The 16,615-nt window shown below is 40.9% G+C and overlaps 1 protein-coding gene across 1 annotated transcript in view; it reads right to left on the bottom strand.

Moving 5' to 3' along the window:
• Positions 1-16,615, bottom strand: part of arhgap23b (Rho GTPase activating protein 23b) — a 560,944-nt gene that overhangs the window by 45,302 nt on the left and 499,027 nt on the right. Inside the window, 3 exon segments of the mRNA XM_079852050.1 lie at positions 15,120-15,232; positions 15,337-15,446; positions 15,519-15,580. Of these exon segments, the coding sequence (XP_079708176.1) occupies positions 15,120-15,232; positions 15,337-15,446; positions 15,519-15,580 (285 nt within the window).

The following is a 16,615-nucleotide window of genomic DNA, read 5'->3' as shown; positions in this document are numbered from 1 at the left end:
GTACTGACAGCACTCAAATTTACAAAAAAATGAGCTCAATGTTAAAATTGACCGGAGATCTCCTTTAACAACCGCTTTTGATGATGTATGCGCACTGGCTGATCCTTGACATGATTGCAACGCAAAGTTGATTCTGCACTAATTTGATCTAGCTATATACACAGGGATGCTTATTAACCGGTTAACCATTAACCATTGTAAGAATTTTAACCAATTAACAGCCTACTATCGTTTGCTGCATGCTTAGAAAATACACTAAAATTATTCCACAACAAATCCTTTAAATGTAACGATATTCAGAACAGAACAGAACAAGAATAAAAAAATAACTATAAACAAGCCAAAACGAAATAATTTAAAGCAAAAGTGAAAGTAAGGGGTGTTGGCTTCACGTAACTCTCTCATTAGTATCAAAATGTTTCAACATTCGTGATGTATTTGGATGGTAAACTATTCTTTATAGTTCACTACAGGCTTTGTACTTCACTCACGTACCAATACCGACGTAGAAAAATCATCCTCTTTACATGCGCAAAAATGTGCTTGGAAACATCACAAGTGGAGCGGTGCTTACGCAGAATGGTACAAATTGTACTACTGAATATTTAAACAGAGCAGTGTAATTTGTATATGTTAGGTTGACTATTTTATTATTATAATTTATTATGGCTATAATAAACAGGCTGTGATGTCAAGATTGCAATGCTGGAATATGTTGTGTGTGTGTGTGAGGCGCGGGCGCAATCGAATAGTGGAAACATAAAAACATGGGCTACTTCGTAATTTTGTTCATAAAGGACATCAATCAAACTGCAAAGTGTTTACTTATATTTGAGTACACTCGCAATAAAACACAACATTGTGTTTCTGTAAAATAAATTCAAGCAATCTGCCCTCGAAATGGGGCTTATTTTAAAATGAAACTAAAATGCTCACAGCTGCACAGGCATTCAAAACTGTGTGCGCTACAGCGAGGAACGAGCAGAACAGAGTGAACGGTTTTTAGTTCATTCCTACTTCCATAGGAATTCATTGAAAACGCTCGCTCTACTCCGCACCATCATCAATGTCTGTGCGGACGTCCGTATTTTACTTTTGCTTTTGAGTTAGCGATTTAAAAGCCCCCAGCGGTGTCACAAGTTGATTAACCGGTGGGGAAATATTCCCACAGTCACATCCCCTAATATATTTATATATAACTACAGTAGGCCTATCTGATTTTGAAGACAAGAGGGCAGTATAGCCCTGTATGACTTGTTTTTGGGGGGGGGGGGGGGGGGTTTGGACTAAACAACCATTCTGGCTGTTTTTAAACTTTAACATAATTCTTAAATTGAAAAATAAAAAAATAAAATGGGTTTAGTTCTGATATTTGTATAATTTTATATAGAAATAAATGGCATATAATTACATTTTTAGAAGATATGAGGCTTTTAGTGTTTCCTTTTTTGGCATTACTTTCATCCCTCGCCATAGCAAAACCGTTTGAGATATTTATTATCCGTTCACAATTTAGCATCTTTAATGTATTTTCATCATGTTGAAAAAGTTTGGTGGGAATAAAATAAACCACTTAAGAGGAGTGGGTAAAAATTCAGAGGCTGATTTTGTACAAAATCCACATTCAAACCCAAATATCTGACTTCCTGTTAGTTGGAGCTAATGACTGTACATTAGAAAGTTGTCCGGCTCGATGAGAACAATAAACGTATCAATTTTTGTGACTGTAGATAAAACTAACTCCCCATTTTTGTCAAAATGTGGCACTACTGAGCCCCTCCACCACGCCCATTTCTGAAACTTTGCACATGTCTACTGGCTAATAAATGTGATGTGTCTGTCGAGTTTCATGCAATTTCAAGCATGCAAAGAGTCTCAAAAGCATCCAAAAAGAATATTAAAGTTTGATGCGTTGCCACGACAACATTATCTAAGATATAAATAATCCTTTCACAAGTCTACATCTGCTGTGTGTTTAAATTATACACATAAAGTTTTAAGCAAATCGGGTAAAAATTAGAGGGTGATTTCAAAGCATTTTGAAAGTGACACACTTCCAGCTGCCAGTTGGTGGCGCTATAACTTTGACTCACAATAGTCACATCCATGTGATCGGCCTTTTACAACGAACACACTGCTGAAGTTTCATCAAGATCAGTTAATGTATGCAGAAGTTATAACACACTTCCTGTTTCTCTTTTCTCGCCATAAATCCGTTTCCTCGCTAAGGCCAAACCGTTTGAGATATCAAAAATATACCGGCAATTTATCATCCTTAATGTCTTGTCTTCATGCTGACCTAGTTTGGTGGCGATCGGATGAATTCACTAGGAGTATGTCAAATTCCAAAGCATGCATTTTCCATAAAATCCTAAATAGCCAACTTCCTGTTGGGGGAAGCTTATGACATTGAGCACGGAAGTTGTTCGGCCTGATGAGATCTATATGTGTACCGAGTTTCAGACTAATATGTGCAAGCGTGTTTGATATATGGACCAAGTTTTTGGACTGCACTCGGACCCCATTCAAGGGGGCGCTGACGATATATATATATATATATATATATATATATATATATATATATATATATATATATATATATGTATATACAGTACTGTGCAAAAGTCTTAGGCATGTTAATACCCCCCCCCCCCCTCCCCTCCCCTCCCCCTCCCCTCCCCTCCCCTCCTTGCTGTAGTGTGTCAGTAGGAAATATCAGTTTACATTTCCAAACATTCTTTTTGCCATTAATTGTAATAATCCAGTGAGATTTGTGTATGCACTAGGAGTCTGACAACAGCCGGTATGATCTGATCTCGCCATCATCGAGTCGTTCTGTGATTACATGAAGAAACAGAAAAAACTGAGACAGACTAAATCCAGAAGAACTGCGGGAACGTCTCCAAGATGCTTGAAGAAACCTTCAAAAAAGGTTTTATTTTTGGAAAATATATACATTTTCCTTAGGAAAACAAACACCCTGGTCTGTCGCCAAATAATCCTTTCATAATCCTTTCTGACAAACTACAGAAAGGTGTCCAATATGGGACCTTTAAGAAATACTACAGAAATTGAATAATCAAATGTAAAAATAAAACACTGAATAGTCTTGAACTATACAGTATGAATTAAATATAAATTGATTTATAAAAAAGTGATTCAGTCTTAAGCAGTGAGGGATTTTCAGTTCCCTTTCAAGGGAACTCGAGCTGCATCGAGACGCGGTGGGCACGCCCCTGCGTGATTGCGTTGAGAAGCACGTGTATAATCAGTCCAATGGAAAGACGAGACGTCATAGGCGGGTGACGTCATTGACCAGGAAACTATAAAGCACACCTGAAAACAGACCGCGTTAGCTTCTGTGCCTTCAGCAAGCGCTCTCTGTATACTGTCCCTGTCTATTTATTGTTGTCTGTCATTCCAAGCACAATATTTCACACAGATATATATATTTATGACCCGTTTCATCACGGGTGGGGACACACATCAGCTTTGTGTTGCTTGTTTGGGAGTGGAGCATGCCCAGTCAGTCCTCGAGGGGGCTGACTGTGAGCATTGCAATAAGCTGTCCGTGAGGACGCTCTGCTCCCGCCGGGCGCTCTTTGAGGAGGACGGTTCAGGGAGCGCTCCCCAGGGTGCGGGTCCCGCTGCTGCCGAGGCACAGTGGCAACGCACATCTTGGGGTTCGCAAATGGATCTAACAGCGGGGTTTGAGACGGGCCCAGCCCTATCTCAGCCTTCACCTGCCAGATCCAGTGCCTTTTCTCAGGGGGAAGCACGCTCTGCGGTTTCTTCCCCCCGAGATGAGGCACCAATGCTGCAATTATCCAGTTCCGAGGAATTGGATGTCGTCAGCATTGATGCAGGGGACTATGAGAGTTTGCCATCTTATACCCTTGTCAAAATAAATATTGACTGGCTAGCCGAGGAACAAGAGGAATGTAAAAAGAGTTTACTAGATGAAAGATATCTACCATCTAGGTCACCGCCTCCCCGCCGGGGTTTACCGTTTTTTCCCGATCTCCACACTGAGGTGTCGAAGTCGTGGAAGAAACCAGTTTCTTTTTGTGTTTTTAATCCGCAAACATCAAACTACAGCAATGTTATGGTTATTAAAGACTATGGTTATGTGGCTATGCCTCGGGCTGAAGAGACGTTCGCGAGCTATCTCTCTCCTGAGTCAGCGTCATCATTAAAAGCCCCGGCGTATTAAAAGCCACTTCAGCGCTGGTGGGTAAAGCATATTTGGCAGAAGGTCAGGCTGCGGCATGCTTGCACATGATGTCTATACTGCAGGCATACCAGGCTGATCTGCTTAGGGACATGGATGATTGTGAGGAAGTCAGTGCAAGAATTGCGTCGCGCAACAGATCTGTCTCTCCGGGCCACCAAGGAGACAGCTAAATCAATAGGCCGGTCTATGGCAGCCATGGTGGCCACGGAACGTCATTTATGGTTGAATTTAACTGATCTAAAAGATAGAGACAGGTCTGTTCTTTTGGATGCTCTGCTTTTGCCTTTGGGTCTATTCGGTGACGCTATAAACCCGGTCATCGACAGATTTCAGGAGGCGAAGAAACAATCAGCGGCATTCCAGAAGTTTCTTCCTTGCTGATCTAATGTCCTCGAGACTGCTGGGATTAAACGGGAGCAGTCTCGGCCGTCTATGAGCTCCTCGCAGCACAGAATGCAACAAAAACAAAGCAACGCCACTCTGGCTCCTCCACAATCGGGGGGTCTGGGTGGTGGTCGCAGTCGAAGCCGGTTAGAGGCAGGCAAGATCTGAGGACTGTCATCATCTCTAAGAAGGCTTAGACAAAGAAGAAGTCCTGACGCTGAGGCTATCAGGCTTCTGAGGGTGGTCCCCTCCGGGGAGAGATGTGTTCGAGAATCCGTGTCTCCTCTGCGCCCTCTGGGGGGCGACTCTCTGTGGAGGGTCGCAGCGCTGCCAGTTCAGTTGTTCCCTGCCGGTTCGCCGCTTCAGGGCACCGAAGTGTCAGCGTCCCCAAACGACCCTCCGAGGAGGATCGTAGAACAGTCAGTTCGGTTGTTCCCCGCCGGTTCGCCGTTTCAGGGCACCGAAGTGACTGTTCGACCAAATCCAGAGGCCAGTCTCGAGAGACTGGTTCCCTTAGTAAATTTTCTGGCAGCGTGGAAACTACTGCCAAATATTTCTCATTGGGTCCTGCATATAATAGAAAAGGGTTACAGAATTCAGTTCGGTTCTCATCCGCCCAGATTTCTAGGGGTCCTCCCTATGGTGGTGGACCCCGAGCAGGCTCTGGTTATGGAGCAGGAAGTACAGACTCTTCTAAAAAAGGGGGCTATAGAAAGGGTTCCTTCTCCCAGCAGGGAGTCAGGGTTTTACAGCCGGTATTTCATTGTTCCAAGAAAGGATGGGGTATTGCGTCCTATTCTAAATCTGCACCAACTAAACCACAGGGTTCAGAAACTCAAGTTCAAGATGCTTACACTCAAACAGATTGTGTCAAAGATTCAGTCTGAGGACTGGTTTGTCACGATAGACTTGAAGGACGCTTACTTCCATGTATCCATCCATCACAGGAAGTTCCTGAGGTTCGCTTTCGGGGGTGAAGTGTCTCAGTTCGCTTTCGCTGCTCAGTCCGAGCAGATGGCAGTTCGGCATCGAGATGTCGTTCTGTCTCACATGAAGATGCTGGGGTTGAGGCTCAGCGCCAAGAAGAGTGTGCTCCTCCCGTCTCAGAGCCACTGTGGTATGGGATTCAACAACGATGTGGTATGGGATTCAACAACGATGCGGGCACAATTGTCACCAACACGTATTATTTCGATTCTCTCAGTCGTAAATGGGGTAAAACTATGCCAGTCACTCACTGTTAAACAGTTTCAGAGACTGTTGGGTCTCATGGCAGCTGTGTCTAACGTAATAACTTTTGGCCTCCTTTACAGATGGTGCCCAACCAGAATGAGACTTTTACCGCCGACGTTCCCGCGGCGGCAAAATTGGGATGTGTATTTGCTGCCTTTTACCGCTGAGTGGCGCTGTAATCACAGACTTTGAAAAGTGTCAGTTTATTCTCTTTATGACGTAATCTGCCGCGGCAGTAATCTGAGCTGAGGTCACAGATAAATTCAAGATAAATATTGTGGTTAAACGAATTCAAATTCATTAAATTTAAACAAAGTAGACACACGGTAACATTGTGTGCCCAGTTTTTCTATAATTTAGAAAGGTTATGTCAATAAGTTACTTGTCATTTACTTTGTGTTATTTTAATGTGTTTGTAGATTTATTAACTGAAACATAACAGTGAAATAAATTAAAATAATTTACCGTAAAATTAAAACATTTTCAGGACTTGCAGTTACTAACCGATGTTAGTCGGTTTAAGCATTCTTTGTTATATTCAGAATTAAATAGGCTTACATGTTGTATCAATTGAATTCTTTAATAAATAATCAACCACAATGCCTATTACTGCCGCAGCAAAAATAAACCAGTCGAATTTCAAAGTCGTTCGCGAAATGACTAGGCTATAACGGGTGCCGCAAGTGACAGGGCAAAACAGCAGCAACTGCGGCATTTTAAAAGGTAAATTTCCTATCTGTTTATTTAAAAAAAAAAAAAAAACATGGCGCAAGATCTTGTAAAAAAACAACAACCGTTTTTCATTATTTGAACAAAAATGAGACTGATTGAATATGTAAAAATCTAAACAAACAAAGCAGAGAATAAAACAAACTTTTAGGGAAAAAATATAGGCCTATTATGCTACAACAGAATTGGTTGTAGCAAAATATGTAAAAATACATTTCAAACAAACTAAAACAAAACAAATTCGTGGCCGAGTGGTAGGCTATAACTTACGTTTCAATAATTCAGATGACACGGGTTCTAATCCCGAACAAACATGGGCTACTTTTTTATTATTAATGCAGAGAGATTTGATAGTTCTAAAATATTGCTACACCATATTGTTTTTTTCTCCTATAGCCTATATTAAATATTTTATATTTATAAAATAAAATTACCATTAATTTCCATTTTACATTAGGGACAATTTTTATCCAACAGAATGGCTGAATTAACATCTGCATAATAATAATAATAATAATAATAATAATAATAAATAAATAAACAGCACAAGGTCTTGTAAAAACACTTTTTTTAATAATTTTTTCGACACATAATTTCGAGACAGTAAATTGCTAATGTTAAAAAACATAAGCAAATAAAAAAAGAATATAACAAACTTTTAAAACAGAGAAAATAGTAGACCTAGGCTATTCAGACGATAGCTCTGTGGTCAATGCATTAACAATAGTCTCTCGGAGCTTCAAACGATCTGAGATCGAATCTCAGTGTAGCCGACAGTGTTTGTGTTTTTCCATTCTTGATGCTTAAATATGCATCTGTTTATTAAAGTCAATCATCTTGTTTAATTATCAATTTACAACATAAATTTGCTACATTCCAGTTGAGCCGCTACAAAGACGACACATCTGATGAGGAAGACTGTCAGCCGATTGCACCAGAAAATTAAGATGATGAAGCTCGTCTTTAATCTGCTAAAAAGAAATTTGTGTGTGAATCATTCACGAGATTGAGATGACTGACAGTGATACCCGGCCATAGCAACGGAAGACATTTTTCAAAACAGATCGAACAAATCAGAAAAATACTTTCAATACAGTATTGCTTTCAATTAAAAAATAAACAATGAAAATGTAAAAGAAAAAGAAAATTAATTAAGTTTGAAAACCCATCGCACATTTCAAGGTATGAATAAAGTGTCGGAACAGTTTATTTATTTAAACAGGGTTGCATCGATAGAGTTTATTCCCTTTGTGATGCAAAATAAGAAACACAATCTTATTCTTGCAACATTTTAAATTTCTATTGTCAAAGAAATTGCAGCTAAATTAAAAAATTAAAACGGTACAAAACGAAAAAAGTTCAAAGCAACATAAATTAAGAACAGGCGTTTTTCTTTGTCTCTCTTGCTCTGGATATTTTTTTAGTAAGTTTGGTCTCCCTCACTGCGCGCGGCGGGTCTTTCTCGAAATTAAGCATTTCAGCGTAAAAAAACACCATACAGCTGATAATACTGTATATGTCGCTGTGTGTCATCCACACAAATCACGAAAGAAAAAACTGTAACAAATAGCTTTTGTTCCTTCAAAGATAGCCTACAACATGCCTTGCTGAATTCACCTCACAATAAAACGAGGTGGGTCGCGAATTAAAGAGCTCTGTATCTGCTAAATTGAAATTGTGTGTGGAAAACCTTTAAATACAATCAATAAAACTACAATATATAATTTAATAAGATATAGGGCCTACTGTACATAGGCTATGGACTTTTGGAGATTTTGAGATTAATCCTTAAAATAATTTTGCCTTTGCCTGCTCATCAGGCTGGCTCCGACACTCTCCATATGAAAGACGGAACATTAACACCTCTGTCCTGCACCCCCACGATAAAGCAACTATTGCCTTCTCCAAACCCCCCACAGGCTAGCTGAGTTTGCAAAACAAAACAAAGAGTTTGCCACTCATCGTGGTTTGCCAAAACACTTCATTATAAACTTCAATAGGAAGTTCAATTCATTTCAATTCAAGCCTATTTCATTCAAAACAATCTCAAAACGCTTTGTGACATTTTGAAAAGCCGTGGATGCATTACTGCCACTGGAACCATGAACGCAAATACTGGTTCTGATTTTATTGTTTGTCGTTTAAAAGTCATATATATATATATATTAACAGAACTGCTTTTGAAATTACGATTGGAATCATTATAGGTTACAGAAGTAAAGTCATTGTATAATAGGCTATTTGTTGCTTATTGTAAAATGGAAATGCATGGTGATTTTATTTTGTAAATAGGCTATAAGCAAAAAACTATGTTTTAGAACTAGACAAATCTCTCTGCATCAACAATAGACTATAAAATGCATTAATAGGCTAATATAAAAATATCAGTAGTCCAAGTTAGTTCGGGATTCGAAACCGTGTCATCTAAATGATCGTAACGTAAGTTCAACCACTCGGCCACTCACTTGCGTTGCACGTCAGCTGGAGCGCATCTCATCCTCCTAACTTAACGAAACTCAGCGTATGCCTCACACAGACATGATAAATACATCAAATACACAAAGCTTGAAATGTCTTCAAACGAAATAATTCAAAACGAAAAGAAAAAGGCTACTCTCTGATTATGTCTTTATGTGCATTTCTCTCTAGGTGCGTTCACTACAAATATGGCGATCGTCAACTTCATCTTTGCAGTCGACACTGTCAGAAAACACTAGTTTATTGATAAAAATCAATGCACGCATCACCGGATTTACAAATACACATCTTGCTTGTTGCACGCACACATATGTCGAAAAAACGAAATATTATGTTGAAATAACATTATTATTAATACATCTTTTAGAATATTTGATTAAATGCTAATTGTTGCGCTTGTTCAATTTAATAAAATTAAAACTTTAATTGTGATAATTAAAATAATTGAAAATTAAATATTTAGTGGCCAAGTTTTGCTAATTTAGGCTATTATATAGGCTAGTATATGCCTATTGCCTATATTAAGTAGGTCATATTAAGACAAGGCATATATTAAGTTATTTTAGCTGTTATGAGAAAAATAAATCTAACGAAATCTAAAATCTAAATCTAATAAATCTAAAAAAAAATTCTAACGCCAATTCAACATGTCAGAATAAAACTTGATTTTTGAACGATGCGTAACGCCACTCGGCCTGGTGTGCCAAAACACTACATTTTAAACTTCAATGTTTAATTCAAAACAATCTCGAAACGCGTTGTGACATTTTTTAAAGCAGTAGCCTAGCCTATACATTAAGGGCATTGAAACCAGGATCTTAACTAAAACCCGTTCCGCGTAATCTCTGAAAAATTATACCACACTACTCCATGTATTTTTTTTTAAGGACTGCTTTTGAAATCACTATAAATTACTATGCAATTGTATCGCTCACGAGAGCTCTTCATTTATCTAATTCCTCAATAGAATAGTAAAAATATTCAGCGTCATTGCTCCTAATATCGTCTCTATTTTTAACTTTTGATTCTATTTTTTCAGTTCTAAAATTGATTCTATCTTTGGTTCTATTCTGTTGTAGCCTAATAGGCCCATTTATATATATGAAAAATATGCCTATCAGGCTTAGGGTTTTATATTTAACCCACTTACATTTTAAAATACGGCTATTGCTGCTGTTTTGCACAATGTCCCTTTGCGCCACCTGGCGGTCATTTCGGGAACGACTTTGAAATGCGGCTGGTTTATTTTCGCCGCGGTGATTTCGCCGCGGCGGCTGGCGCGGCGGTAATAGGCATTCTGGTTGGGTACCATCTGTACATGAGACCCCTGCAGTGGTGGCTCAGGACCCGAGGGGAAATCCGTTTCGCATGATCAAGGTCACGCGATGCCTACGTGCCTTAGTCATGTGGAACAAACCTTGGTTCCTCTCCCAAGGCCCAGTGCTGGGGACTTCTTGTTGATGAGTAACGCTATCGACGGATGCTTCCCTCGCAGGTCGCTCGGCGAAAGGTCTTTGGCAGGACCATCTACTTTCTTGGCACATAAATTGGCTAAAAATGATGCCGATGTTTCGAGCTCTCAAGCACTTCCTGCCAGACCTGAGAGGTCACCATGTGCTTGTCTGCACGGACAACACATCGGTGGTCTCTTATATCAACCATCAGGGGGGTCTGAGGTCACGTCATCTTTGCAAACTGGCTCATCAGATCCTCCGGGCCCTCCTACTGTCTCTCAGGGCAGTATATATTCCGGGGCATCTAAATCAGGGAGCGGATATCCTGTCGAGGCAGAGGCTGAGGCCCAGGAATGGAGACTTCACCCCAAGGTGGTGAAGCTCCAGGGTTTTTCCTGCATAGAGAATTATGAGGCGGCTGCCTCCGTCAAATTTCGTGCCGCCTCCGGCTCTCGACAAAACTCGGACAGACAGTCAGGGTCAGATACACTTTTTCCACTGTGACGGTTCTGTTGCGGTTTGTGTCCATTCTCAAACCGTATAGTTTGCCGATAGTGCTGCGCGGATCGCGGATAATCCGCGGGTCGGGCAGGCCAAGTAATAAAAACATTCCATTCCAATTAATCGAGGGTGGATGACAGATAAATCATTATAGGACTACTGAGTTGAGTTTAATAAAGACACGGAACTGTCATCACGGTAAAACGCAATGAACGTGTGTCACTCTTTTACTTTCGTTTTCAACGTAACTCTTCAGGGAAAACCAATCAAGGAAAACATATCAGGACTCGACAATAACACTTGTCCGGGACACGTGTGTTTTTTTTTTTTTTTAAGGGAAAAGTGAGAGAGAATTGTAACCCATCCGGACAAATGCCCTGATTAAAATAATTCTTAATATAAAAATAAAAAATAACTAGGGAATCACCGAATACGTGAGGATTATTCTGTTTTATTTAATTTATTGTAAGTGGTGATTGATAGCCTATAGCTGATAATAATATAGGCCTACCTAATGTACTGACGGTAACAAAGTTGCGCTGTTGAGGCTCGCGCAGTGATTTATAACATATTATAGTTAAGAAACTATATATAGCCTAGGCCACACACGACCAGAGTGATGTTTTCCTGAATGTCATCAAGATTGAAACCGAGACTGATTTCATAACAGTTCAATAAACAAATAGTTAAAATTAAGTCACTTACATTTTAGACGCAATGACTGTTTTTGTTCTGTTTCAGCATCGAAAATAGTTCCAAACAATGGTCACAGCAGAACCATCGCGCATCTCACAGCAACACTCAGCTGTGTTTCATTACTGAATGATTCAGCGTTTCGAACGAATCGGTTGAGTCAAAGATTCAATTACCCATTCATAAACTGCCTCATTCTGAATAAATCAGCCGTTTGGACGAATCATTTGAATGAATGACTCGCTCATTAAGACGGTCGCCTGCCACCTCCTACTGGCAGTTTACTTTCAAAGTATCAAAGTGTTTTCAAACAGTGATGTAATGAAACATTGACAATTTAAGTTTGAAGGGAGTAAAGCCTCTGTTTAGGCTATTAAGGAAATGTAATTTTGCCAAAAGAAGAACTTTTATTTTAAATAAATGTTAATTTTTAATCAGCCAACTTCAGTGTGATATGTTACCATATTATCATGCTTAACACTGAGAATTTGAATAATTGTAATGTGATGATCAGATGCAGATATCCAAATCAAAGAATATGGGCAGCAGGTGGATTATTTATTTTTAACAGTGGATTCGGGTGACTCAAGGTGCACCAGATTAATGAATTTATCTTTAAAATGTACAAAATTCTCTTCCGGGGGGGCATGCCACTGGACCCCCCTAGAGGTACCGAGCTCAACCCACAAAAATAATGTGGGAAACACATTAGGCTATATGATGATCTACGAAAAATACTAATTTAATTACCTTATTATTAGAATACATTATTGGGATTTTACCACCTCCGCCTCATTTTGAGCCAAGAAAAACCCTGAGCTCCTTTGGGAGAATTTCGGTCAAGCTCAAGTCGACCTTTTCGCATCGTCAGATACAACTCATTGTCCCATGTGGTTCTCCCTCACGCACCCAAGCTCCTCTCGGGCTGGATGCGATGGTTCAGGTGTGGCCGAGGCTACACCTGTACGCTTTTCCCCCGATATCTATGCTTCCAGGAGTTCTGGAGAGGGTTCGGGGAAGCGGCCCGTCTATTGTTAGTAGCCCGTACTGGCCGGCCTGAGTTTGGTTCTCGGACCTGGTGGCCCTTCTAGACAGCTCTCCGATGGAGATTCCGATCAGGAGGGACCTGATGTCTCAAGCAGGGGGCACGATTTATCACCCTCGTCCGGAGTTGTGGAAACTGTGGGCTTGGCCCCTGAGGGGGCCCAGCTCATAGAATCAGGTCTCTCGACCTAGGTCGTGGAGACCATACTCCAATCTAGAGCTCCCTCCACGAGAAAACTGTATGCATTGAAATGGAAACTCTTCTCTGCCTGGTGCGGAGAACACCAACTGAATCCTGTTATCTGCCCTGTTGGTACAGTACTTGATTATCTGCAAGAATGTTTCTCTGCGGGGTTATCTCCTTCCACCTTGAAGGTGTATATGGCGGCTATATCTGCTTACCACACTCCTCTGGGTGGTGCAACATTGGGGAGAGATCCTCTCATTACTCGTTTTCTTCATGGCACCCCGAGGCTGAGGCCTGCACTGCGCAAAAGAGCACCAGCTTGGGATTTGGCTCCCTTCGAGCCCATTGAAGAGGTTTCAGAAAAGTTCCTTACACTAAAAATTTTATTTCTCATTGCTATTTCTTCTATCAAGAGAATTGGAGATTTGCAAGCCTTGTCGGTTGCTCCTTCATGCCTTGAATTTGCACCTGGTATGGTGAAAGCCTTTCTTCACCCTAGGCCGGGTTATATTCCTAAGGTCCCTACTAATGTTTCGGGCCCAGTCGTGCTGCAGGTCTTTTGTCCTCCACCTTTTATTACTCCAGATCAGGAAAAAAAGAATCTGCTGTGCCCTGTTCGAGCTTTGGATGCCTTTGTTCACAGAGCTGCCCTGTGGCGTAATTCGGATCAACTATTTGTCTGTTCCGGGTCACCAAGAAAAGGTTACTCTGCTTCCAAGCAGATAATGAGCAAGTGGGTAGTCGAGGCTATCTCATTTGCTTATGAAGTGGCTGGTCAGCTTTCACCTTTGGCTGTCCAGGCCCATTCTGCTAGGAGTATGGCTGCCTCTAAGGCAGGGGTGGGGAACGTTGATCCTGGAGGGCCATTGTCCTGCAGAGTTTAGCTCCAACCCTGAAAAAAACATTTGGCTGCCTGCAACTTCAGTAATCCTGAAGACATTGATTAGCTTCAGGTGTGTTTGATTAGGGTTGGAGCTAAACTCTGCAGGACAATGGCCCTCCAGGATCAACGTTCCCCACCCCTGCTCTAAGGCTTTATTATCTTGGGGTTTTTTCCTCCATGACATCTGTGATGTGGCAGGCTGGTCCTCACCGCATACATTGGTTAGATTTAATGATTTGGATCTTGGCTCCACTCCAGGATCTAGGGTGCTTGCTTCTTATTGTGCGCAATGACTTCACACAGAACAGGCATTTGCTATTATGGCGTCGTGGGTATGGTGTTCCCAACGCGTCTCGATGCAGCATGAGTTCCCTTGAAAGGGAACGACTCAGGTTACGTATGTAACCCTGGTTCCGTGAGAGGGAATGAGACGCTGCGTCGCCCTGCCATACTCCCTGCATGCCTCTGATCGACTTGCTTCAGCCTTTCAGAAGCTAACGTGGCCTGTTTTCAGTTGTGCTTTATAGTTTCCTGGTCGATGTCGTCACCCGCCTATGACGTCTCGTCTTTCCATTGGACTGATTATACATGTGCTTCACGATGCAATCACGCAGGGGCGTTCCCACAACATCTCGACACAGCATCTCGTTCCCTCTCAGGGTACCAGGGTTACATACGTAACCTTAGACATTCCCTTTCAGTGAATCTCGCGCTCCACCCCGCAGCGCGGGTATAAATAGGTGCACCATACCCACTTGGGTTGAGAGCCCACTCCACTAGGAATATTACCTCTTCCTGGCAGCTGGCACATGGTGCATCGCTGACAGATATCTGTAGAGCTGCGGGCTGGGCGACACCTAACACGTTCGCAAGGTTTTATAGTCTTCGTGTCGAGCCTGTATCCTCCCCAGTAATCACTTCCCATAGCCAGTAAACACCAGAGACCGGAGATAGAATCACGATTACCCCCCCCCCCATCCCCCCCCCTTAAAAAACACTGAATTTAGGTAAAAAAATTAACGGATTTAATGGGGCCCTAAATTAAAAGATAGCTACTCTGTGGAATTGAGAAAAAAACAAATGTACATGTTCATTCATTCTCAAGGTCTAACAGATATGTGGAAAGCATTTCCATCCTCATTAATGGTAAATTAATATTGTGATAAATATCTATATCGAATGATCTGGAAAAAAAAATATTGTGATAATAAATTTTCCCATATCGCCCAGTTCTACCCGGAAGTATTTTCTCATAATTTAGTTAATGAAAACAAGCACTAGTTCACAACTCTTGTTGACCTTATTATTGGCAGCCGGCAGGCAGTCCTCCAGCCTCACTCCAAAAGCTTTTGGACCCGTTTTCTTTCCTTTTTTCATGATGTTAATGCCCCATGGTGCCTTAGTACTGTCATCTGTTAGAGTTGGAGAAAGAGATGAGACAGATCTGAAAGATGCAAATGCAGACCAGAAAGTGGGTAAAGGAGCAGGGCTTAGTGTCATGGTTCAGAGCGTTCACCTTTCCCTGGGGCTCGGTTCACACCTGACGTGTTTTCAGTTTTAGAGAGAAGAAAAGGTGGCATCATCCGATGAATCCTAGGTGAAGTGTCTAGCTTGTTGCCTGTTGGACTGCAAAATGAAAGAGATAAGACTACCACACTCACCATTCTATAAGTATGATTAAGTAGGCAAGAGAATCACCTCTGTTTCCTATAATCATTCAGCTTCTTATTAATTAGAGCCTGTCTGGAGAAGCCCAGTTCCTGTTAGGGTTTAAAATATGTTAGAGTGAATTTACCATGCATTGCTGGCTACTAGCTGCTGTACTTTCATAGCAGTTTTTACAGTCATAGTTCTACAGTTTATTTTATTTAAATTAAGTTAAAAGCAGCAGGAAATCACTGTGATATAGAATCACAATGTTTATCTGTGTCTGCATTACAGTTATAATTTCTGTAGTTATAGTACATTGTGGCGAGCAGGACGAGGCCGAGGGCCGTGAGAGAGCGGCACGGTGCCGGTGGCTTGATTACTCTGATGAGCGACACCTGTGCGACGCACCGGTCTCGTATCTCTCACGGAGGAGCGGAAGCATAAAGGAGGAGCGCTACAGTGAAGAGCGAGAGAGGACAGGCCTGAATTTGTTGTGTTTTGCTTTATTTTATTGTGACAGCAGTCGTCCGTGAGGAGCTGCTGTCTTTTACTTTCGTTTTGTATTTGTATTATTTATATCATTAAATGTTTGAATGTTCGCCGGTTCCCACCTCCTTCTTCCCATAACATCTGAACTGCGTTACATACATATTAATACTATGATGATGTCTGCAGCATAAATGATGTGATTACATTTCTGAATATTTTCTGTTTAATTTTGCTGTTACTTTTAGCTGCTGTTTTGTAATGTATATTTTTCTAAGAACAGAGGTGCCTAAACTTTTTAATATAAAGGGCCAAAAACTTAAAAAAACTTATTTAAGGGTCGTGGGATGTATACAGCAGGTAAAATAATTATTGAAAATGTCACCATTTTTCTCAGTAAATATATTTCTAAATGTGCTATTGACATGAAATTTTCACCAGATGTTGGTAACAACCCATGCAATCCACACATGCAAAGAAATCAAACCATAGATGTCCATAAATTATGTTATGTGTAATAATGTTAAATGACACAGGAAAAAAGTATTGAACATGCTTTCTGAAATTTATTTAATACTTACATAAATATGCTTAATACTTCAAGACGCCTCCTGTATGGAGAAACTAGTTGCATGCATTGCTCAGGTGTGATTTTGGCC

Source organism: Squalius cephalus (genome assembly GCF_949319135.1).
Source record: "Squalius cephalus genome assembly, chromosome: 19".
NCBI classification, from domain to species: Eukaryota; Metazoa; Chordata; class Actinopteri; order Cypriniformes; family Leuciscidae; genus Squalius; species Squalius cephalus.
Note: the sequence above shows the minus strand (reverse complement) of the source record. Positions and strands in the feature narration are given on the sequence as shown.